Source organism: Brachycentrus maculatus, unplaced genomic scaffold (assembly GCF_059751285.1).
Source record: "Brachycentrus maculatus isolate JH-2025_06_01 unplaced genomic scaffold, ASM5975128v1 h1tg000358l, whole genome shotgun sequence".
Classification (NCBI taxonomy): Eukaryota; Metazoa; Arthropoda; class Insecta; order Trichoptera; family Brachycentridae; genus Brachycentrus; species Brachycentrus maculatus.
The window spans coordinates 506,375-533,003 of record NW_028281107.1 but is presented as its reverse complement, the minus strand read 5'-3'; the positions used below and the strand labels follow the sequence as shown (position 1 = coordinate 533,003).

The following is a 26,629-nucleotide window of genomic DNA, read 5'->3' as shown; positions in this document are numbered from 1 at the left end:
TGTATAGTAATTTTCTTATTTTTTTCCCACTTTTTCGGTTTTCAAATACACGGGGTTAATTTGCCGAGCTAACTTGACGAAATTTACATTACAGTGTTTTGTCTCAACTTGTCGTATGTATTTTATTTATTGTTTCGGCATTTACTTTGTGGTAAGACATGTTGAAATTATTAAAGAAAACACTTGTTTTTTTTTTGAGTTTATTTGACGACTAGTTTAGGAAGCTAACATTTTCATTTACATTTAGACCTGAAATTTTGATGTTATAGTTTATTTGATCAATAATATGAACATTTACGTAAAAAAAATGTAAAATATAAAATAGCCATTAGTTATTTATATAAAAAATATTTGAATACAGTAATGATTACAATAAAAATAAAACTTCGTGTATATGAAAGCAATTTTTTTCAAATATAAAATAACTTTTTTGTTCTCTTTATATTTAAACATTCATGTTATTAAATAATAATAAAACTCTTGTTTTATTATTATTTAATAATATGAATGTTATTAAAAATGAATGTTAGTAAAATAAAGTGGGTGCTCTTGCACCCACTTTATTTTTGGAAGGTACTATTTTTCCAACCGGTTTCGAAAAATACCTTTTCTTTAGGTATACATAGATAATAAATTACGTATATTAATTTTTATAACGTTTTTAAAATGTGGCATAAGTATCAGCATCTTTTAGCATTAAATTATTCATGAAAACTATGGATTTTTTTGTATTAACGGTCAAGTAAAACATAAAATAATTTATTTACATTTTATTTTTATGTTACTGTGGTTCCTGCGTTATAATTTTAATGACATTATTTGAAGAAAATCGTTAATTTTGACAGTAATTTGACTGGCGGATGTTTTCGTATATTGAAATCAAGAACAATATAACACCTACGGAGTTTTCCAGTTTTCCCGGCGTTCCATAGATACCGCTAGTATCGGTGAAAATTCCGATAATTTAGTCCGCATCTGTCAAAGGTGACAGAAAATAGAAAAACGTGTCTCTTCGCATTTTGTCGGCCGTTATATCATCATTAATTTCCGATGCGTCGGTCCGTCGGCACGTTGTCTGCGCGGTCTCGTTTCAATCAGAAAAATAGCGTGGTTTATTATTATTAAATTATAAATCGAGACAGTTCACCAGTACGACAAGACGTCTTATTGCTTATATGGGTTTTTCTAGACGTCTCGCTATAGTCTTAACGTCTTTGACGCAGAAGAGTGCATCGGGTTATTTATAGTTTTGTGTAATTTAAATTTGTGACAATTATTTTGACGTAATTTAAGTGCGATGGTTTATCATGGTGTATTGTGAAACGTGTGCGATTGATTCTGGAATCATGTTATAAAATATGTAAGTATTTTGCATAATCTACTTCGCATGTTACATAAATTATTTTATACGTACAATGTTAATCGATTTTATATTGCAAAAAAACAATCGATAGCCCTTACCCCAATTCCAGAATGTGATTATTATTTTTTTAAACTATCTACCCACTAAATTAATTTAATTTCAATATGCATTATATATTATACGCGTGTTTCCGCGCACATGTACTCCCATTATAGTTCCAATATATAACAATAGTATATGTTAATAAATGTTGTAATATATTGATAACAATAGTAACTGATTTTACTGATCATCGTCATCTTATCAGCTAGAACTATATTATATTATATTTCGAACTAGAATAAAAATATAATTAAAGGTTTGTAATAAAATAAATAAAATCAGTTTTTATTTGATTAATTGTTTTATTCTTATGATTCTAAGCCGCATCGAATAGTGCATAGGGGATTGCATCAAACCTAGATGATGTTTACTTTGTAAAAATATCTTATACATATTTGTTTAGACCCCCTAGGAATCGAACCCGGGACCTCCCGCACGGTAACCAAACGTTCCAACCACTACGGAGGCGGGCAAATATTCTTATAATGTGTTCATAAATCGAAAAATCTTAATCTTTATTATTAAGATTTTTACCGTCCACCGCACCCGTGCATAGGGCACTAAAAGTTAATCTCATAAAGGCTATATGATATCCTGTTCTTTAGGTACCAGTAGATGATAATCTTGCATAAATATAACCATCTGAGGTACCAGTACATAAATATAAATGTGTCTTTAGTAATGTTGATTGTAAAAAATTAAATGATATATTAATCGAGTAATAAGTGTGGAATTTGTAATGAAAATAAATTAAAAAAAAACTATTCATACATCTTTCCATCTGTTGCAAGATAAGTTTGAGTTATAATATTTTCAATATTATAACAATATGGAGAAAAAAAAACACAAACATTGCCAGTCAACGTTTTTTTTTTAAATTGAACATAAATTAAAAATACAAAAAAACAGGGAAAAACTTCTTTGTGAAATTTTTGGGTGTTTTAAACTAGGTAAAATTCTAGTGTCTTTAACACTTTTAAAACGCGTGTTTTAATCATGTTATCCTGATTATTTCTGTACTAATTTCTGTGTTAATGAACTTCTGTTTGCTATATCCACATACCAAATACACTCGTATATTTCTAACCAGAGGCGTGCATTCTGTGTAGGCAGAAAAGCAGTGCCTTCTTTGGATTACTCCCGTTCCATATAGAAACATGACTAGGGCCTACTATGCTTTATCCTTACCCAACCAAACTGCCTAGCCTGATTAAAAACTCTGTGGACGCCACTGGTTGTAACCAACTTAACTGGTTACCATGTGATACTTCGCAGTATGGCTTCACCATACTTATTTTGTTCACAGTTCAATAAATCCGATATTTCTCGATTTATAAGAAAGATAATTTCCAAGAAAAAATGCGTGAATCAAGCTGTATAAGAAAATCTACGTAAATAATACGAAGGTACAAGTACCTACGTACTATTAACGCAAGTACTTTTAACACGCAAGTACTTTTTTGATAAAACACTTAGAATTGAGTAATAAATTTTTTCTTATAGGCATGATCAATAAATTGGCATGTAATCCTGAGTGAGTTAGGGTTTTTAAGGTTCGAGCCTACTGCACCACAGCTTGGTTTCTATTTTTAATAACGGGCCGCTTAGGCCTACGAAAATAGTAAGTAAATTAAACAGTTTTGTATATAATAATAATAAGACTACAATTAATAATATAATAAGACTGAAAAAGGTATACTACTTTTTACATATTTTTTTTTACTGAAAGGAACACGATACGTTCTAGTATATTGTTGGTACCACACGACTCTTCAGTAACAGTCACTTATCGTATATATTGTACATGGGATTAATTGTACATATATGTATGTATAATACTATTATTAAGAGACTGTGCGACAAGGTAAATGAAAAATGTTTTCTTTGTTTTATTTTGCCACCTTGACAATTGTATTTGCCTACGGGCTTGTGGAAATTTAAAAGTAACGGCATTTTCTTAAATTAATCACTTAACAGTCGAATTTTGGCGAGAAAATTGTCGGTGCAGGAAATCATCAATATATTTGGCTCGGGAAAATAATACCACTAAGTTGGAATACGATTTGCCCGAGCAGCACTCGGACTTATCAATGCAACACAAACTCCTTGCCCGAGTCACGCTCGGGATAAACTGGCAACTAGTTAAATTCAAAGTTATGCTGCCAGCGGCCCATATTTTGATTAGATCTGCTAAATATAATAATTTAGGAGTCTCGGGTGTTTTTTTTTAAGTTAACTTCACATACGATGTTTGAAAATGATGCGGAATGCATTGTTACACCTCACAATAGATTTTTAAGAAACAGTAGTATCTACCAAGTGAAATTTAAATTAAAAATGGATAGTAACAAAGTAACGATCCGAATCAATTAATGCAAAAATTGTAAATCAATTATTTATTTTTATTTTTAAGGAATAACCCGCAAAGCCTTAACTTAACTTTTAGATGTTTGTCTGCATTTATAATGGTAAGGAAAGGGAAGAAAAAAATACATCAAAAAACCCAGACCAATTGAAAATAAATCTTTCTTGAATTTAATTTGCAATTGGCGGGAATCAAACCCGCGACGTCAGTTTCGCAGTCGATCGTCTACCTAACTATGCGACGGCGCCTGTCAATTGTGTACATTAGTTTCTACCGATAAATAAATAGTTTTATCACATTGAAAATGTTATGTTTCGTGGAATCTTCAAGTGTAAAAAGTAAATTATTTATTGGTGTTGGAAATCGCTAATCAGTATTGTATTGAGTGATAAGATACACAAATGTTGTAGATTACTGATAACGAGGGATCAACCGGTGACAAGAAATCAAATCAAAGACATTTAAGTTAAAACTCATATTTATTTACTAATCATTATTTTTTTTATATCCCTCAAAGGAGAACTGGATCACATCGACGCAGTATTTTCTTGATCTTCAATTGTGTGAAGATTATTTACAAAAATACCTACTTCAATTTAATAATATTTCCGTGAGCCTAATACGCTCATTATTAGAAATAGGTATCAAATCGTGGTAGAGTGGGTTCGAACCGAGAATCTCTGACTTAAGAGTCTGCGACACTAACCACGGGACCACAACTTATTTAATTTAATATCTCCCTGGTCTGGTACCTGAAGCGCGGGACTTCCTTTTCTTTGCCTTCATATAATTAACAATCAAGTAGTGTTCTATGCACCATTGGGTGTGGATAAGGGTTAGAAAGTTTTTTTTTACTTTTGAAATAAGTTATCCAATTAAGGTTGGAAGTATGCTACAAATATCTTGATAAAATGTTAGTTTAATTTAAATGATAATTTTATTTATCTTTGTTTTACTTGCCTACCTATTTACCTAATACAAACAACAACAAAAAATATCTTTATTCGTATTTTTCACAATCCTTTCAAGATACAAAGAAATACATAAAGACTATGAAATATTTTTTTCTTAGAAAGACGTCTAATACCATACAAAAGGCATTCATTAAAATAATGTTTTTTTTTTCTTTCTTTTTACAGGTGCAAGGACTTCGATTTCTAATTATTTATTAAAACCACATAATATGGTTAACAAAAAGAAATATCACAAAATTTTGATTGGATATTATTTTTAATCGAATTATTGAATTCCAAAAAACTGTGATAGTTACGTGGTACCTACCGTTAAATTATTAAAATTATTTTTAAATATTTATTCATAAAATAATGGCTGACGAAGAAAGTGGAAAAAATACTCTAAATTATATGGAAACTCATGTAAATAAAGATGATAATTCTCCGTCAAAACGTACATCTGTAAATAATTACGAAGACGTTTTTGTGAATAATTACGATGACAACACTGGAAATGAGAAAAATATTGAAAAATCGATTGCATCACAAGTCGGTCAAAATAAAAATAATAAAATAGATGATTCTTCCAATGACTGTGAGACTGGAAGTACTAAGGAAAACAATGACAGTTTTTTCAGTGATAATAGTGACGAAATTAGTTTTCCCAATCCAAAACATGTAATAAAACAAATTCCAAACATTGTAGTTGAGCGGGAAAACTTAGATTTTCCCGCTCGAGTTCGAAATGAAGGCAGATCGAATTTTGACGGATTTCCTGTCGACATTGTAGTTAGAAATCATTGCAAATCAGAATCAGACGTACTTGATAGTGAATATTGTAACGAAAATGGAGAAGAGAACGAAGAAGACGATGAAACTACTAAATTGTTGCATTCGTTGAATGTGCCGGCCGCCGCGACGCTGAACAAACCGAGGCAAAGGAACACCATACGGAGCAGAAGTTGGTGCGCCAGATCTGCTGAAGATGGAATGTCAGTTGCCGATATACGATTATTAAGAGAGAGGTAAGCTGCTATTTTTAAACTTTTTATTTTTTACAGTATTTTGTAACTTTTACATCCCATCCAATGACAGTAGAAAATCAAGTACCAGATTTTGGCCCAACATTTTTAATCAGTTCGAAGATGTTCGGCGTTTCCCGTCACGGACCCGCCGCGGCCGGTTGATCGATTATTCATTTGGTTTGATATAAGTTAGAATGATCATTTTGCGAAATTGGAAAAAAGAAAATTATATTAATATATATTTTATGTATTGTATTGTGTCAGGTGGGTAATCCCACCTGAGACAAATACAAGTGCCTACTTTATTTTTAATTCCCCTCTTTTCATCCACTGATGTTTCACTACACAGAATTGAGGATTTATAATTTTTTTTCGTGTCCCAGAAATGTGTATTAAAAAAAAATCATTCATAAATGATTTGTAAAATTTTAGTATTCTTATTTTAGAATTATAGTAAAAGAACACTTCTACTATATATAGTCCTTTCCGTTTTTAATTTATTTCCGGCAAAGACAAAATAAAAGAATGTGTGAGCTATCAAAAGTTCATAAATAAGCCATTAAAATAAGTAAAAAAGAATAAAAATTAGTGAAAAAACGAACTTCACCGACAACCATATCTGGTGGCATGGTGGATCTCCGCAAAAAAATAGATTCGTTAAATATGTAAAACAAAGTTCTACAAATGAATTATAAAAGTAAATAAATAATAAAAATGTTCTATGTATTTTGTTTGGGTATCAACTTATCTTATCTTCACCTAATTTTAAATTTGTTAATCAAGTTTACTGACACTAACCGTAAGATATATATGTAATATACAGTGGAACCTCTTATAACGAGTATAATTTGTTCCAGAATCTTACTTGTTAAGCGAAACACTCGTAAAGCGAAATATTCAATGTTTTGGACTGGCACGGAAGTCCTGGCTCACAGGCTAATGTTGTGAAAAGGAACTTGCCCTTACTCTGTAAATCGTTATGCGAAATGTCGCTCGTTAAGGGAGGAACTTTTTCCTTTTTTTTGTTGTTATACGAATTACTCGTTATAAGAGGTTCCACTGTATTTATGGTGTATTTTCATTAAAAAAATATGGACAAATTAATATTATACGAGTACATAGCAACTGATTCAAACATGTTACAAAAGTCTAAACTGTCAATAAACAATTTCTTTCAAATATTGGAAATTATTGCTATAGGATTTTAGATAACGCATTATCTAACATTGAGTAAACAAAATATTTGTAAGATAAAGTAAAATTTCAATAAATAATAATATTTACATGAAATATGTCAGTATTTGAATTATCACAAATAAAAAATGGATTTTCCATTTAACATACACCAAGTTTTGTTTCAAGTCCATTAGAGAATTTAATTTTTTTTATTATTATTTTTTAAGCCTCTACTAGGATTTATCTTTGCTTTTTATTCATCTTCAGAAAGCAAACTGTGAAATAAGTAGGATGAAGTTGTCCCCGATTCAAAGTAACATTAACACATTGTTTGCGGGAAACGCTTAAAAGCGTCTTTTACATACTGTTGGTAGAGAACAGGAGACGCTTATAAGCGTTCTATTTGCTTACTTTTGTCTAGCCGAGAGACACCAAAAAACATTGTACAGATGGGAATTGGGTTTGCGGATTATTGTGATTAGTATACTGAGAGTCAGGCAGCAGACTGTCTGAGTCGATATTAGGGTATACAGTATATATATCTGTTAGGGTCGATATTGATGAAAAAACGGCCTGACAATAATGTGTTAACAATTCATTACATTTTATTTATTTATTTTAACTTCACGTAAAGAAAAAAAATGTACATTGGCGGCCTTATTGCTAAGAAGCAATATCATATATCAACCAACCAAAAACAGACTAGTGATATTGGTCAAAACGTTTGGTACTTTATATATGTAGTTGTTTGCAATCAGAGGGTAGATAGTGCTTAGACAAAGTAAAATTGAAAAAGAGAAAAAAATACCTAAATGACAATTTACAGCTGAGTTAGTGAAGTCAAATAATACCATATATCAAATAGTTATGAAACCTACAAATTGACGATAATGAGGAAGGCAAAGGAAGAAGGGAGTTTAGGGAAGGAGGTAGAAGAAAAACCAAGGAATGAGGTTTGACAGACGGTTTGGATATTTATGTTTTTTATAGACATTTCTCAATGGAATTACATTTTGTATAAGAATTATTATATCCACAATTTATTAGTTTTTATTCTGAGGTAGAGGAAAAACCAAAGAATGAGGGTTGATGCACAGTTAGCATATTTATGTTTTTTATTGACATTACTTGGTGGAACTGCATTTCATATGAGAATTATTATATCCACAATTTATTAGGTTTTATTCTGCGCAGATTATTAAGGACCCAGCCCCACCCGCAGCCGACTGCAATCCGGGGGTTCACTCGCACCCAGCGCGCCACACTCGTGTCACTCGCGCTCGTGGACTTCATGAGCTTCTGCTCGATGTCCATCATGGCGCCGTTCTTCCCGCGGGAGGCCAGCGAGAAGGGGCTCACGGACTCCGTGTCGGGGTTCGTGTTCTCGTTCTACGCTCTAGTCATGTTCCTGACTTCGCCGTTCTTCGGCAAGATTGTGAGTCTATGTTATATTGAAGATTATTGTTATTTTTTTCTTTAGTTGGCTTGTATTACATTTAATGCAAACTATTTTTTACACTTATGTATCAGGAATAGGGAACATCTTAAAGGTTCTTCTCACTAGGGCAGTGTTCCTTCTATTTAAGGTACACCTACCAAATTAAGAAATTTCAGAGGTGAATATTTACCATATTATGGTAACATATTTCATATATTATGTTTAATGCAAAATGTGAGCCTACTTAACTGAGCACAGACAATCAAAATATGGAGCAATTGTGTTATTTTCACAAAACTAGACTTTTTTCCGCGGCACACCTACTAATCACCACAGCTCACCAGTGTGCCGCGGCACACACTTTGCGGAACAATACACTATTGCATAGGGCACTGCATCATATTGACCCAGTGTTATCTGGATCGTTGCTTACGTGAAGGCAAGGTGATCACTCCTGCGCTTCAATGACCAGTCCAGGGTAATTGTATTAAATAAATATATTAAATAATTGTATTAAATAGAGTGTAAAATCACCAATATTTATTTTCACCCCACCCTGGAAATCAGACCTGGGACCTCCAGCACGGTAGCTGAATACGCTAACTAATACACCACGGAATAATTAACCACTTAATGCCCGGGATTTTTTTCACAGAAATAGAACATATTTGGAAAGAGTTTAGATAATTTAGAAGGTGTTCAATTAAAAAAAGCAAAATTTGTAAAAACCAATATGTATATCGTAGTCATACAGGAGAAAGTGACCAAGGCATTTCTTTAGAAAAACATGATCATTGACTATTTTATATCTTACTAGCTTAATATTGCCCTGAAAAAATCCCAAAGCATTTTAAACTTAACTTGTTGAAAATGACCAACTGCATTGATGTTTATTTTCTTGCCAAGCAAAAGTGACTTAAATGGCCCTCCTGAAAATTTTACGTTTTGTTAGTTGGTCACTTTCTCCTGTACGACTACAATATGTATAACATTTTACATGGTTAAGTGCTGGAAATTATTATTTTATTTTGAATTTTTTTTAGATACCCACAGTTGGTGCCAAGTTCCTATTATTATCTGGCATTTTTCTTGCTGGATCGTGCAATTTGTTGTTTGGGTAAGGTCCCTTTATTATATATTTTATTATTGATACCCTTCATACTCCCAGAACGACAACGTTCCAGTTTGTTTCACCATACTTCTGCGATAATTTCATTTCAACAGGAAAAGTTTTTATTTTCATTATCTTTGAAGTATTGTTATTGTAGTTCAATTTAATTTTAATTACATTTAACTTTTGTACTAACTTTTCCTCGTGAAACCGCATTTTATATATTAAAATACCAACTAAATAGTTTTTTTACACATTTTTTTATTTGCTGTTAGTCTGATGTTGGTAACGACAAAACCTGGTCACTGGTCAAATAAAATAAATGTGGAAACATTTATATAGTTACTATTTTAGAATATTTGATTTCAAAATATAAAATTTTATGCAGTATATTAAATTTTTGATAAAATGTGTTCAACAAATATGGTATAACTGATAGATCAAATACATATATGTATGTTATAGTTTATTATAAATGTAACTATTTTAGATGTCTCACAAAGACAAAGCAATTTGCGAGGGGAATATGAAGGTCTTGCATTAACAGGGCTCACAACCAGTCATCGGCTGGCTTGAGTGATCATTTTATATACTATTGTATCGTTTACCTTTTAACACATATTTTTTAATATCCCGACAACTTGACTTAAAAACAATATGTATATTAAATCGTTCATTCCAGAGTTTGAAGTGACAAATAGCGAGATTCTTTGTTATTTTTATGTGACATGCCTTCTGAATTGATAAAACTTATTGAAATGTAAAAAAAAAATTTAACCACTTCTTTTCAATATTTCGAAATTGTCAATAACTCATTTGACCAAACTTTTTTTAGTTCGAACCTTGTTATTCTGAGGGTGTCACTATTATTGTGTACTTTTTCATGCTTATTACAAAGTATATAGTTTAGAAACTAGAAGTTTATACTAAAATTATAATTTGTATAATTTAGCCTTATGTATATAAAAAATAAATAGTTTTTCGTAGAATCTATTAACACATTTCGGACGGGTGTTTTTTTACGGGATTTGAGAGTTGTGTAGCCGGTACAGACGGTAAAAATACACTTCCCCTCCTTAAGCATCAATCGACCTAACGGATAGAAATAAACTTCCAGTCCTTTTTGTGTTAAGCCTTTAAGCTGAGTATCCATATCATAAAAATACCCAAAATGGTAATTAACTAATAATTGATTTGCAATAAAAATTTGGACTCAGCAAGTCTCAACAAAGTGCTTTAAATTATTGCAGCCAACTCCCCAAAAATTAAATTAAAATTTGACCATTACTTTATATTCTAATAAATAATTGAATTGACTCACTATTTAAAGGTGCTTGGAGTACATCTACGATTACACAACCTTCACCACATTTTGTTTCCTGATTCGCGGACTGGAAGCGGTGGGGGCGAGCGCCTACTCCACGGCCAGCTATGTCTTTGTAGTCAACACCTTCCCCAACAACATTGGTTCCGTTCTTGGCATACTGGAGACTTTCATCGGCCTGGGCATGTCTGCGGGCCCCGCTATCGGAGGGATACTCTATTCCGTAAGTTTTGCGACTCATAATGAACTCGATTACTCGCTATGTGTAGTACAAATGTAAAAACCAACTGGAAAAGAATCATTTACATAAATAAAACATCCATGTCCGCCTCCGTAGTGTAATGGTCACCACGCTCGGCTACCGTTCTAGAGGTCCCAGGTTCGATTCCCAGGGGGGGTCAAATAAATATAAGTGATTTTTTCTCTATAATATTTATTTGTTTATTATTCAATATTACCCTGAACTGGTACCTGAAGTGGAGGGCTGATCGCCTTTCCTTCATGTGTAAACGATCAAGATAACACTGCGTTTATATGAAGCAGTGCCCTATGCACCACTGGGGTGCGGATAAGGGTTTTATTATTATTATTATTATAAAACAAAACATCACATAAAATAACCAAAAAAATTCCTAATAATATAAAACCAGCATTTTACACAAAAAATAATTTAAATTAAAATTTTAAAACACAAGTTATCATGGAAATATATTAGACAATAGTGGCATATATAAATTAAACTGTGACTGTGGAAGTTTGTACATTGATATGACTTCCAGAAAATTCAAAACAAGAATCAGGGAACATGAATTATGTTTGAGAAATAATAATTTTTCTGAATTCGCTTACCATTTAATGTTCCAAGGACCCAACTCTAAAATTTTGAATTAGCTGAACATACGTTGTTGTACATAATTGTTTGAAAATGATGCGGAATGCATCGCATCATGTGTCACAGTAGATTTCAAGAAAAAGTGGTATAAATTACTACTTATAACCCTTATCCGCACCTAATGGTGCATAGGGCACTGCATCAAATTGACGCAGTGTTATCTTGGTCATTACTTACATGAAGGCAAGGTGATCACTCTTGCGCTTCAGGAACCAGTCCAGGGTAATATTAAATAAATATTACAGTGTTGAATCACTAATATTTATTTTCACCCCCCCCTGGGAATCGAAGCCGGGAACTCCAGCATGGTAGCTAAACACGCTGACCATTACACCACGGAGACGGACAAAATTACTTACTTACTTATTTTACTAAGTGGTATAAATACCACTTCGTAAACTAAGTGAATCTTTAATTAAAAAAATATATTAAATTTAATTCAATACTATTTTCTGGGAGCCTTACTCATTGTTTTGGTGTTATTCACAGCTATAAAATAACTGTTTTATGTAATAGTTGAATCATTTATTACGTATCATATCTAAATAAATATCTCCGTGACCCTGGTGCGAAGAGTGCTTCTCGTATCACTCTGACTACTATTGACTATCAGTATAACGCATTAAATATTGTGATTATATAAGCAATAACATCCTCAGCAAATAATACCAATATCTTCATATTTGAATAAAAATATGAGGAAAGGTCACTGGATATATCACAAAAAAAAATGTTTTGGTTTGAAAAAGTTTATATAAAGTTTTAATGACCAATGAATTGAATAATCCAGTTCATAGTGCAGTAGTTAGAAAAGTATGCTTTATTTCTAAACGTCTCAAGTTCAATTCCCAACTGGGTCAAAATAATTTTTTTGCATCTAAATATAAGTCATAAATCAAGTATTATAACTCTTTTTACTATTAGCAAATCAACTAATGTTTAAAAAAAATCAATTGGTACTACTATGGTATTCTTTTTTAAATCTGGAAAAAAAATTAATAGATATTTAATTATTTAATTTTAGTTTACTTTAAAAAAAAAAGTAATATTAGTATTTAACCACTCGATAAGGAGATGTACCCGTCTCTTTGTCAGGACAATCACTATGACAGCATACAAACAATACTACACGTCATTACCATGGCACTATTCACACACTTCTAACTACATTAAATGTTATATTCTTTTGAGAAATAAAAAGACTTTGTTTTTTAATCCACTCACATTTTTATTAACAACCAACTAGTTTCGGCAACAACCTGTTGCCCTCTTCAGGGTTTAATTTATGACTTAACATATATATAAAAAAGAAGTAGTGTACAAGTTATTGGGTTTCGATAAGGATAGGGGTGGGGGTAATGGTGTTTTAAGGAGGGTTTCGGCAACAGGTTGTTGCCAAAATTAGTTGGTTGTTAATAAAAATGTGAGTGGATCAAAAAACAAAGTTTTTTATTTCTCAAAATAATATATCAATATGACCACAAAGTTAATGCTTTCAATATTCAAAACATTAAATGTTGATCACATGCGATTTTGGTCGTCCCGAAAACCAACATGTACCAGGAAAAACATGCACCAAATTTTATATATTTCATATGGCGAAAATAAACCATAACATCATCAGGTATGACATTATCAATAAAACTGTACCTGCTCCATATGTGGAGCATATTCAATCTTCAAACTGTTTTTGGCTCTTCTGATGCTAGTTCCTTTGTGTCATTCTAAGACATGCCCACGTCCCGTAGTTCAGCCGAGAACTGGCTTTTCGAAAATGTAAAATGATGTCCCTGAAACGTGTTTTGTGTTTAGGAAGGTAGGGGGCTTTGGTCTGCCGTTCTATGTGCTCGGCATCGCCATGGTCATCACCATGCCCATCAACTGGATGCTGCTGCCTAACCAGGAAGGTAACATAAACTTATTCATTAAGGCTCTAAATAACCTTAAAGTCTCCAATATCAGCTGAGGTATGGCCAGAAAAGCAGAGGAAGAAGTAACAATTTACTTATTCCTATAGCATGTTTTAATATAATATGAAAGGTACTTAGCCTATATAGCATAATGACCCTAAATAATTCAATAAATTAGTTAATTATGATGTATTATTACATTTTGGGTGAGATATATAGTGGTGAAGTATTTCAATTGAAGTGAGAAAAAGCCTGAATTTTCAGTGTAATATTAACAATCCTGGATAGAATGGTGAATGTCACATCGCTCACTCCTTTCAAGATCATCATAAATCAAAAAACTTTATTTTTCACGAGACCGTTTTTAAAGTTTAAGAATATAATGAAATGTATTAAAAATAAATATCAAGCCACTTATTGAATTTTTTACTGTGCAACACATCTTTTAAGGTAAAACCTGAATGTTTTTTCTCCATTTGAAAAATATTTAGGATATTAAAAAATACCTTTTCTTCAAAATGCAAAAAACAACACTTTTTGCCCTGTAGCGGGTAAATATTAAGTTTAAAATATGCCGCTTTTGCTGGGATATAGTACATTTTCAGGGCATTCCGAAATCATGCATAACTGAAAATTGACGATTTTCGATATATGACGTTGTTGAAAGGAGTGAGCGACATCTTCATTCTTCTTTTAACCCTTATCTGCACCCATTAGTGCTATGCATCATATAGAAGCAGTGTTATCCTTATTGTTAAACACATGGCATAGTTAATAATAAATTAATAAGGAACAACAATAAAATTCAACAATAAATAGATACAATGGATTCAATATCTTTTATCAATCAAGATTTGTCACAAAGCTCATTTATTTGTCTTGTTCGTCTTAATTTCTTCTGTATTGAGATATCAATAAAAAAGTCTTTCTTTCTCACTGTATTTAGAGTGCGTGGTGACCACCCAGAGCGGCTCCTTATGGGAATTGGTCAAGGTGCCGGCGGTGGTGATCACGGGGCTCGTGATCGTGGTGGTATCCAACACGTGGGCCTTCCTGGACCCCACGCTGGAGCCGCACCTCCGCCAGTTCGACCTCAACGCCAAGCAGGTCGGCCTCATCTTCCTGCTGTTCTCCGGCCTCTACGGGATATTCAGCCCCATCTGGGGGTACCTGGCTGACAGGTGGGTAACTCCCAAATTGGGCTAGTCTCCAATTTTAGACTTGTACAATAGAATATACGAGTATATGTGGGAATGTACTTGTACATATAAGAAAAATATGCAAGATCGAAGACATCGTTAGGTGGGGAATGATATGCGCATATCGTAGTCGTACAGGAGGAACTGACCAATTAACAAAACGTAAAATGTTCAGGAGGGCCATTTAAGTCACTTTTGCTTGGCAAGAAATGCAGTTAATCATCATAAACATCAATGCAGTAAATCATTTATAACAAGTCAATATATTATACTTCCAAGTTTAAAATCCTTATGAATCTTTTTCAGGGTTACATCAAACTAGTAAGATATCAAACAGTCAATGATCAAGTTTTTGTAAAAAAATGCACTTTCACTTTCTCCTGTATGACTACGATATCATTCTCTCCTCATATATATCATTGTCTCCTTATATATATCATTGTCTCCTTATATAAATTATATATGCAGGGATAAGTCTCCTGCGATGTCGATTCCCAGCTGTCAATTCATCGCTTTGGTGGTCCACCCGGATGTCGTCTACTTTAACCGTACAGTCCAATGTAGGGGAGTCTACATGGTTTCATTCTTCTCACATGGGCATGTGAGGAGAATGGAACCATGTACTCCCCTAATTGGACTGCACGGCCAAGGTAAACGACTTCCGGGCAGACCACCAAAGCGATGGATTGACGGCTGGGAATCGACATCGCAGGAGACTAATCCCTCTTAAAAACAGGCCACAAGGCCTACACTTAGCAGAGAAAGAAGAAGAGAACATATTAGAAGTATATCTTCTTCTTGTAATCCTCATCCGCACCCAGTGCATAGGGCACCATATAAATGTAGGGTTATCTTGATCATTATTATTATTATCTTGTCATGAGCATTTGACTAGAAAAAAGGATAAAATAAGACTGCTATTTATGAAAAAAACACAGTCGCAAAATTGTTTAATGTATAAGGGTTTGAAAATGATGATGAGATGCCTGAATGTATGAAGAATGAAAAGAGTCTGAAAGAATTCAAAAATAAATGTTTTGTTTACTGTATGAAGATGTAAATATATATATGTAGATGTAGTAAATTAAGTGTATAAAATAGTTTATATTATGTAATATACGCTAACTTAAGAAATAAAAAAAATAAAATTAACTCATAAAGGGAAAGTGATCATCCCTCCGCTTCAGGTACCAGTCCAGAGTAATATTGAATAAATATTAGAGTGAAAAAAATCATTGATATTTATTTGACCCCCCCTGGTAATCAAACCTATAGTAGGGTAGCCGAGCGTTCTGACCATTACACTACGGAGGCGGACAATATAACATACACAAACTTTTTTTGTAGCCATTGCTGCTATTCTCCAAAATCAGGTGGGAAAAGGTTCCCACCTGATTTTCCTATTTCATTTCCTTGGTGTGTGTGTTTGTGAGCGTGTGTGTGCGGATTGTAGGTTCACATTATTGAGAAACAATATTAACATTTGGCAGTGTGTAATATATTTAGTATTCTCCATTATTTCAGAATAAACCGACACTGGTGCATGATGGTGTGGGGACTCCTGTTTTGCACTGTTGGTCTTCTCATCCTGGGGCCGTCTCCCTTGCTGCCCTTCTTAAAGAGGTTTTTATATGCACAACATTTTTTTTGATGTATAAGAATTTTTTTATTCATCTTTCAATGTATTCAAATTACAAAATTATAAAATTTTGTAATCAGTAAAAATTTCAAAATTATCATAGATAAATTACAAAAATCCTTTACAAAATTACAAAACTCTTTGAAAATTATTACCTTAAAAAAGAAGAATACACCATTTTATTCAAGTATTGTGATAAATTTTAGTGGCCACACAAGATATGGGAATTATTGGGAAATATTTAGTAATATGGTAAAAATTGTAAGCATAATTATTGTCCTACAAATTATTCTTAGAAAATAGGTAAATGACAACTTTTAAATTATGTAAAATCTTTAAATAAAAAATTATAAAAAACCTGATATTTTTAGTTCTGTTTTTGTGAAAGAAAAAACACAAGCATCAAATGGTTAATTGATATTATTGTTAAATTATTTTTACGTTATTATTATTTTATGTATTATCATGTATTTTATGTTAATTTCAGTTCTCTGTGGTTGAATTTGTTGGGGCTCTCTATAATTGGAATCTCGGTGGCTCTAACTCTTCTCCCGACCTTTCAGGGCGTGCTCACTAGCTCCATGTAAGTATCTTTCTTCTTTTTTTAGTAAGTATAAGAGTTTGACTGATACGTGACGTAACACTTCATTTTTAAGTTTTCAGAATGTAGTTAAAATTTTGAGAATGCATTTATTTATAAGGACAGAGGACGGAATACTCAAAGTAGTGCCACTTGTAAAATACAGAATGCTGTCAAGTGGGGAAGACAGAAAATTAGAAATTGGCATGTACACATAGAAATACTTATTCTGCGGTTCATTCTACGAAACCCTCTTCAGCTCCTCATATGCTGAACAGCCCATGTTCAGGTACGAGGGTATAAATCGCGAAGATATTCGCGACGTGGGCGTCCTTTGGCCTTTGTTCCCTCGATTATTCCCTCTATTATCAGGTGCAGGAAACCCTCCCCCGTTTAACACGTGATTGATCCATTTGGTGCGCTCTTCTAGATAGTCTCATTAAAATATATTGATGAAAGACAGACATCTCAGTATCTCCGGTTGCATGGAAATTTCCAGGCAAACTAATAACTGGAAGATCAGATCATATATGGAGATTTAAAATAATAAGATGATTATGTTATACAACGTGATGCTTGCAGCGAGGAAGGCGGCTGCGGAGACAACCTGGCCACGTACAGCATCGTGGCGGGGGTCTGGAGCTGCATGTATTCATTGGGCGAAGTCATCGGGCCATCCCTTGGAGGAGTGCTACTCCGGAACTTCGGTTTCCCCATCTGCTCCACCGTCATGGCCGCCCTCACCTTTGTGCTGGTAACTCTTGATTTTTTCTTTCTTCTCTATTTAATGTTTTTTTTTGCATTTCACAATATAATATAATAACAACATTTTTCTAATATATTGATACAAAAACAGATCCCACAAAGGCATGACCTGTGTGTGGGTATACATTTTATTTTAGGTTATAATAAGGGGTACTAAAAAGAATACAATAGATATCAAGAATATAAATACATTAAAAGTGCTAATATAAAATATAAATATTTTATAAATGTGGAGGGTAAAGAAATTTGATTATCTTTTTATATATTTCTATGTTATTATCTTGGTTGTGTCTTAAAATTCCTAATGATTTTTTTCGTTCTAGGCCCTCGTCACGCTTACATTCTTCTCCCTGAAGGAGGCGGCCAAGTTGTCGGGAGGGCAGTCCGAGTCGCTGAGCGACGGGGGCTCCGCTCCCGGCAGCTGGAGCTCCCCCGCGGGCTCGGCCAGCCGGCTTCCGGAGGAGGACCAGCCCTTGCTGAGCAGTGGTGCCTCCACCAACTCTACCAACAGCACTAAGAGAGTGCGACAGAGCTACGGAGGGACTGGTGAGGAAACCATTTTATATTTAAGTTGAAATTCTAAAATAATCATAAAAAATAGAGGGTCGACGAGGTGTGGGCAGAAGATAGATCTCCTGGCTCAGAAATATGCAAGATTTGGACAGGGATCAGGACCGTTGAGGCGCTGTTTAGAGCTGCCCAAGACAAGGATATAATTTATCATAATCTCTTAAGTAATAGTCGACTTCAGGGGGAGCTGACATGACACGAACAGAAGGAGAGTTGAAATTCTACTCGAATATTTTATAGCATCACATACAAAACATATGCAGGCAGATTTTTCATAGCTAAAGTTTTCTTATTGATTGGTCACAACTGACTTGGTCCCGATCCTTGGACAGAAGATAAAAAGTAAGAACCTGTGTCATAGTATATCTTTTGAACAATTTTAATATCATTTTTCCCTAAGATGGCTTTTGTTTTGGTTTAAAAACGCAACTGTACCAAGCAAGCTGTATATTGAACGCTACTGTCGCAAGTTTCTTTCCCATATACCGGATAAAATTGTGTTATGGTCATGAAGTTAGCTTCAATGGTGCGTTTCTGGGTTTTATACCACTCTACTACAACTTGATTTTAATTTTTATAACGATTAATGAAGAAAGCCTAGGTTATTTTTAAAAAAAAAACATTGTGTACATGAATATTCATCGTAACTTTTTTAACAATAATAAATAAATAAACAAGGTTTTTATGCAAAAAGCCTCTATTATTGTTATTTTCAACTCTATTATTGTTTTTTTACACCAGGTATTTCAACAAAACACGGACGCGAGTTTAATCAAAACCAACAGAATGTAAACCACACAGACGCAGCAACCGACCACTTGAAGCTTAAAAATCTACCCCAGTCCAAAAACAAGCCCACCAGCGACCAGCAGTCAGATGTCGAGGAAGACTTCATTACCATCGAAGGACTGAGAGCTTTGATAGAGAGCGACTTCTACCAGAAATACCTCGACCAGTCCTTCAACACTACGGAGAAGAATGCGGACAAGGTCCAGCTCTTGAGGAGGGAACAAAACCCCTTCGTGTTTGATATACCCGAGGAGGTGCAGCTGAAGAAGAATGAAACTGGACTGCTGCCGAGACTTGGTGACCAATTGGATGGAGACAGTATTCCATGTGACCAAAATGACCTGATGAGGTATAACAAGGATAAAGTGAAGTATTACTGCCAAAGCCGACAGGAAGATTGCAATGTGAGTTTTATTTTTTTCTTGGCATAAGCCAAGTCATCTAACCAATTTCTCAACTGCTGGGGATTCAAAATATTGTATTTTTATCTTTTGTATGGATCAAGGCAAAGAAATGAATCAGTTTATATTAAAGTATTATAAAATAAGTCAATGTCGATAAATTTGGAAGATTTGAAGCTATTTTTTTTAATGGTCATTCATTTCTTCCCCATAGTGCAAAAGAGAAGAGATAGGATTTATTACATAAAAATAGATATAATTAACAATATGACAATGACTAAAGCCCCTATTGTCTATACTGATAAAAAATAAAGAAATAAAAATAAGAAACAGCTTCTACCCCCTCTTTATCCTACATTCCAAGTACACCATTTAAAATTAGGACTTAGCTTCACATACGGTGTTTGAAAATGATGCGGAACGCATTAAAAGTGTCACATTGGATAAAAACATAAAACTTGGTTTCAACAGACTTTAAGCATTGGTTAAAGTTTTATAAAAGGGATGCCATTTGAATAAAAACTGAAAGTTTCATGTCATGGCTCTATTCCACATACTTGATTACTTACTTTCATCGATCAGTTATTCATAGGTGCTTTTTTATTCCTAGGGCTCTATTTTGGACCGACAACAAGTCACTGATGTCAGAGGAACTGTGAACATCACATCTAGTGGGGCTTGTGAAGTCTAATTTTCACTTTTATTTTAGTTCAATTTTACATTATTCATTTAGGCATTATATTGTATAATGTAATAATATAACTTAATAGTTAAAATAATTTATTTATTATTTCCGTAGAATGAAACCCGTAGTGCAATGAATTAATTGCTGTTATTATTATTTAAATAAAATTTTTTTTTTTGCTAATTGCGTTTTATTTTAATTTGAAACTCTTTTTATTTGAATATATGCTAATTATTAAAAAATTATATCTAAATGGAAAATTTAACACATCGGAGTGGTCCAGAAATATCTTAATTAACACACTACACGTCCACTACACGGAATTTTACCGTCCGGCACGTCAGTTAACGTTTTCAAACGACAATTGGCTTGTGCTTTTGTCCATCTTACTTCGGATTGGTGTGTGAACACGTTGCACGTAAATTTGATCATGCTAAACTGTCATAGTCGCTTTCATTTTTCAAAACCGGACTGCCGGATGGTAAAATTCCGGGTAGTGCACAAGCGCCCTAAGGATGGGAAACGTATTTCTACCCATTCGGTCGATTGATGGATGGGTATTTTTACCTTTTACGCCGGCTTCATTTCAATGTCAGAAAAGAAGGAATTACATATTTAATGTTTTTACATGAGTATTATGTACCAATATCTTTGTTGAGGTCTTAAATAGTTAATATAGATGGATATAATTATCAAATCCCGTCGCCAGCGGTCCGCAGTCGTAAAAAATACCCGTCCGAAATCTGCTAAGATTGCTTTATTAAAAGCAATTATTATTATTCTGTATAAATATATAGAATTAATAAATAAATAAAATAAAATAAATATATTTAAACCCTTATCCACATCCCAATGGCGCAAAGGACACTGCATCATACAAATGCAGTGTTATCTCAAGATAAAAACGATCAATCATTAATACATGAAGGAAAGGTGATCAGTCCTCCGCTTCAGGTACCAGTCCAGGGTAATATGGAATAAACATTAGAGTGAAAAAATCACTTTTATTTATTTGACCCCCCTGGGAATCGAACCTGGGACCTCCAGAACGATAGCCGAGCGTGCTGACCATTACACTACGGAGGCGGACAAATAAAATAAATATATAGTAATTAGTAAACAAATCAATGGTTTGTATCAATACAATAAACATAAATCAATAAAACGTGTAATAACTTTACGTGTGTAAAGTGATCACTCAAACCAGCCTATGACGGTCGTAAGCCCCGTAAATGCCCAGACTTCCATATTCTTCTTCATCTTTGATGAAATGTCAAAAAATAATATGAAAATAACTCCTGTAATTGGAGATAATCCAGATTTTGTGAACAAGTATTTGGACACACTCAAAATGTTGTAAATAAATTATCTGGTCAAATTATAAGCTTAATAATAAAAATGAAAATGGTATTTTCTGGCGTTTCTCATGTGTGTGATTATAATCCGGGATTCGGATCTCACATACTAATATAAGAGTTTCTGCTTAATAAAAAAGCTTCTTTACATCTCACCAATAGATGTCTCTAGTGAAGTTCTAGTGATTCAAGAACAAAGTTTCTAAATTGGTTCATTTATATAGAACTTCGAAGAATTTGAGTAGTGTGGTTGTCAATAATGGGTAGAATTGGTGAATGTTACACGTGTGTAAAGTGATCACTCAAACCAGCCTATGACGGTCGTAAGCCCCGTAAATGCCCAGACTTCCATATTCTTCTTCATCTTTGATGAAATGTCAAAAAATAAATCAATAAATACTTCATAAGTTTTTTTTTATAATATATTTTATTTATTTCAATGACAAACAGTGGACTTACAATATATACCTAAGGATTATAATAATTTGAAAAGTTTTATACTAAATCAAAAAGCTACTTGGATTTACTTATGTAATCGCCATCAACAATACACTTTCACAAGACAAAAATTTCTGGTTCAAACAAGACTGATGAATATTTTACTATGACAGGGTGATTATGATTAAATTTCATATTTACATTATTGAAATTGACAAAAAAACATTAAATATTGATATATAGGACTGATATCATAATATTTAACAACTGGCACTGAAATATTTGAATGTTTATCAACTGATTTATAAATGTTTTAACACACAATTCATTTGTAAATGTTTCAAAAAATTACAAGTAAGTTTACTTGTAATTTTTTTTAAATATTTCTACAACCCATTCAGGCTGTATCTGCTGAATATCAGCCCTGACATACACATCTATATTTGAAGCTAAGTAATGTCCATTTTTAACATTGTACAAGATAATTTATTTTGAAAACACTATGAGTACATTCACATATATATTTCTATATTTAATAGGTAATTATCATCGTTAATATTTTCGTTAATTACTTTAAGTGTATGCAGTATGACAATATAACTTGAGAGTTGAATGACATTTTATAATACTAGTATTGTAAAATCTATATTCTATATACAGAGGAACCTCGGCTTGTGAACACGCTAGGTGACCAACAATTCAGGCTACTAATAAAAATGCCTCGATTTGAAGACACAATTTTTAGGTTATCATATCTTGAAATTCTGATTGCAAAGGGATTTATTTTGTTCGTATTTTTTTGTTTGTCACCCTGGACATTTAAAACCCGAGGTTTTACTGTACTTGTCATTGTACATGTCTAATATATATATTGTCTAATTTCATTGGTCAATTTACAATATCAGAATAAGATCAGATCAATCTTCAGATGAATGTACACCTATCAATTATTATTTTTTTAACACTTATCCAAACCCAATATTGCATAGGGCACTGCAGTGTATCTTGATTGTCAATTACATGAAGGGAAGACGACCAGGCTTGTGCTTCAGGTGCCAGTCTAGGGTTATATTAAAGAAATATTAGAGTGAAAAAAACTCACCTAAATTTACACCTCTGAAAATTTTGATGTTGACCCACGACTTCCAACACGGTAGCCAAATGCGCTAAACTGAGGAGGCAGATGAAAGATTACACCTTTTTAAATTAAAATTAATAATACAAATTTTAGAAGTAGAGTGCAGGACTGATGACCTTTCTTCATAAAATGAACAATCAAGTTAGTAAACTATTTGGTGTCATTATGAAAACTGCAAATGCTACAAAAATTATTTCTGTAAGTACCTATAAACCATTTTTGACTCTCAAATGAGTTACCTGGTCATCTAATTTACGTTTTATTTAACATTACTCTCAAGTTATAATAGAATACTTTAAAATTTAAACTTGTAAACTAACTTTTTTTTGTTATAGTCACAATTTTACAGCGTTGTTTATAAATTTATAGATAAAAACCAACTTCATAAAACTTTTTTTAAACGTTTTTCAATAACGGGAGTGGGTGATCAATATGCAAGTGATATTTTATGTCTGAAATATTTGTGAAATCAATTGAAAAAACACATACTATTTATTAAACTTTATATTATAGGATTGCATCAATTCAAAGATGTGAATAGACACAAATGAATACATCAATAGAATAATCTAAATATCTAAACAGTAAATAATTTTACAATTTTATGATAAATGAATAATCATGGGAGATATGTAAAATAAGTCGGAAATTCATTTCATAATGAATTCATATTGAATCCTCTTTTTGGAGCCATGCTCTGAAAAAGGAGTTTGATTCTGTCAGAAATTCAATTATGAAACAAGTGGAATCGATTTTAGCATCAATCAAAATAAATACTAAAATATGAAACTTCCTTGTATATAATATGTATTTTCATAAGAAAAGAATTTTACAAAAAATGCCTAAATTTCAACATTTATCGAAACAACTACATAGTTTTATATTATAAATACAGGCTATTTGGAAAATTACACAGATAAAAGTTTAATAAAATTATCAAACGTTTAAATTTTGTTACTCTAAAAAAAATTATACTATTGTCCATTTCCAACAATGGACAAAATCATTCATAATTTATTTTTTAAATTTAAAACTAAATATCAACAAAAACCATAACATTTTAGTGTGGTTCAACAATTAATTGTTGAACCACACTAAACTAAAGTCTAAAGGTTTGGCTGTCTAAATCAACCTCACTCAGGAGGGAAGCTTCCGCTAGAAGCTGGTTAGCTGTCAATAATATTTATTTAAACTGGTGTTAGGGAGCAGATTTGGATTACATTAAAGTAATAATGATATTGAAATCGTTAATCTATAACAATAGCAATGCCCAACGATTAGGAAATGTTCTACTTCGTCAACATCTTTGGATGTTATTATATATTATATGTCAGCAAGGTTGCTGTTACACATCGCTCATTCCTTTCAAGAACGTCATAAATAAAAAATTGTCAATTTTCAGTTGTGCATGTTTTCGGAATGCCTAGAAAATGTACTATATCCCAGCAAAAGAAGCATATTTTTAACTTGATATTTACCCGCTACAGGGCAGAAAGTGTTGTTTTTGCATTTTGAAGAAAAGGTATTGTTTAATAATTTTTTTAAATATTCTAAATATTTTTCATATGGAGAAATGACCTTCAGATTTTACCTAAAATGATCTGTTACACAGTAAAAAGTTCCATGAGTGGCTTGATATTTATTTTTAATACATTGTATTATATTTTTAAACTTTAAAAATGTTTAATTAAGGTATTGTTTAATTATTTTTTTAAATGTAATAAATATTTTTCAAATGGAGAAAAAACATTCAAGTTTTACCTAAAAAGATCTTTTGCACAGTAAAAAGTTCAATAAGTGGCTTGATATTTATTTTTAATACATTATATTATATTTTTAAACTTTAAAAACATTCTCCTGAAAAATCAAGTTTTTTTATTTATGACATTCTTGAAAGGAGTGAGCAACATGTGTAATAATCTACATTTAGTTGCGTGATGATGGCTTTGTTGTGTTTATTGTAGGCATGACGCCAGTTAATCATTAATCAGGCATCAATATCTGCTCAGGTGCAGGATGTTTTAATGTGGTGAGAAATGACAGAAGTTCTAAAATCACACACAACATAAAATAACCCAGTAAAATGTTACTCAGGTTGTCGTACCGTATTGTCACAATTTTGGATAATGCCTGGTGGTGCTAAATAGTTTTTAGTGAATCCTGTGATTAACTAAAAATAATATATTTTAGACATGTGACACTAACCGAGTGAGGATTAAATGGATTTAAAATTGTCTAATAAAATATGCAGTTTACTTTTTTTCACAAACGCAAACACTTGAAACAAAGCTTCTAGTTTGGGCTAAGAGCCCCCAACAAAAAAAACAACATTCATTATTTTTATATTACAACATTTATTAATAATCAAAAAGACATTTAGATAATGTGAATGACATTAAATTTGAGAGGAAAACTTCAATGCAACATTTAATATTATAAAATTTATTATAACACTTATGTTAAGGGGTTTTCATTCCATTTCTTGTTTTTTTTATGTTACCTAAAAATTGACTGGACTCCATTATTTTTTAAATTCACACTATGATTCAGCTTATTTAAGAAGATCCATGTAAAAAACACAACACAAAGAATTTTCTTGTGAAATGAATATGAACATAAAAATTATATGTTTATATATGAAGTTTATTTTGTGATATTCTTAAATATGCTCTCAAACTTAAGCAGAGTATTTGCAAAAATCATAAAACATGATAAACAAAAAAAGTTCATTAATTTTTTAAATATTTATAACTAAATATCAACCTGTTTGGAACTGAGAAATGAGGCGTGAAATTCATATTATTTAAAGAAGTAAAAAAAAAAACATTTTAAAGGATCGGAGAAGATTACATTCATAGAAAAATCAAGAAGAAATAAAAGGTTTTGAGTTAAAATTAAGCGTAATGCATTTGCCATTAAAAATGCAAACGAATGATTTAAAAAAAACATGAATCATGAAATACAGTTTTGAAGGAAAATAAAATAAGTCTGCATGAAAAATTATTAACAAAAAATAGCTTTACAGGAATAAAAAAAAAACTGAGCTTAAATTAAAGTTGCAGTGTAATTAAATGAAACACTTTCTTTTAAATTTTAAAAGTTTCTTATTCTATCACACTCCACCCATTGCAAATAAAATGCCGTACCACACGCTGAAATTTTTTGGTATTCATTCCTCTCTACCCCAGCAGAGAGAAGGGGGCGTGATGACATTTGTTGATGTAAAATACCATAATAATAATAAAATATACAAAATGTAGATCATTAAACATGTCTGATATTGTCAAAGTTTAATCAAAGAAAGTTATAATTTATTAATTAACATACATGAGTTAAAGATTGTTAATAATATTGTAAACATTATATGTAATTTCACTATTTATTGAATATAAAAACTAGCAACATCTAAAA

General features: G+C 32.3%; 1 protein-coding gene across 1 annotated transcript; it reads left to right on the top strand.

Moving 5' to 3' along the window:
• Positions 1–767: 767 nt before the first annotated feature.
• LOC148303656 (uncharacterized) lies at positions 768–20,432 on the top strand. The gene is made up of 13 exons (XM_088269605.1): positions 768–1,360; positions 4,970–5,808; positions 8,179–8,419; positions 9,466–9,539; positions 10,864–11,080; positions 13,566–13,656; positions 14,606–14,840; positions 16,383–16,481; positions 16,985–17,080; positions 17,660–17,831; positions 18,166–18,388; positions 19,154–19,605; positions 20,213–20,432. The coding sequence occupies exons 2-13, from the start codon at positions 5,156–5,158 to the stop codon at positions 20,291–20,293; spliced, it is 2,634 nt and encodes an 877-aa protein (XP_088125731.1). The 5' UTR covers positions 768–1,360; positions 4,970–5,155; the 3' UTR covers positions 20,294–20,432.
• The last annotated feature ends 6,197 nt before the right edge of the window (positions 20,433–26,629 follow it).

Excerpts from the sequence above, each read along its gene's own strand:
- LOC148303656 (XM_088269605.1), top strand. The coding sequence starts at position 5,156 with ATGGCTGACGAAGAAAGTGGAAAAAATACTCTAAATTATATGGAAACT. Across the intron at positions 9,540-10,863 it reads TCGTGCAATTTGTTGTTTGG|GTGCTTGGAGTACATCTACG; the intron begins GTAAGGTCCCTT and ends CACTATTTAAAG. Across the intron at positions 17,081-17,659 it reads GGCGTGCTCACTAGCTCCAT|CGAGGAAGGCGGCTGCGGAG; the intron begins GTAAGTATCTTT and ends TGATGCTTGCAG.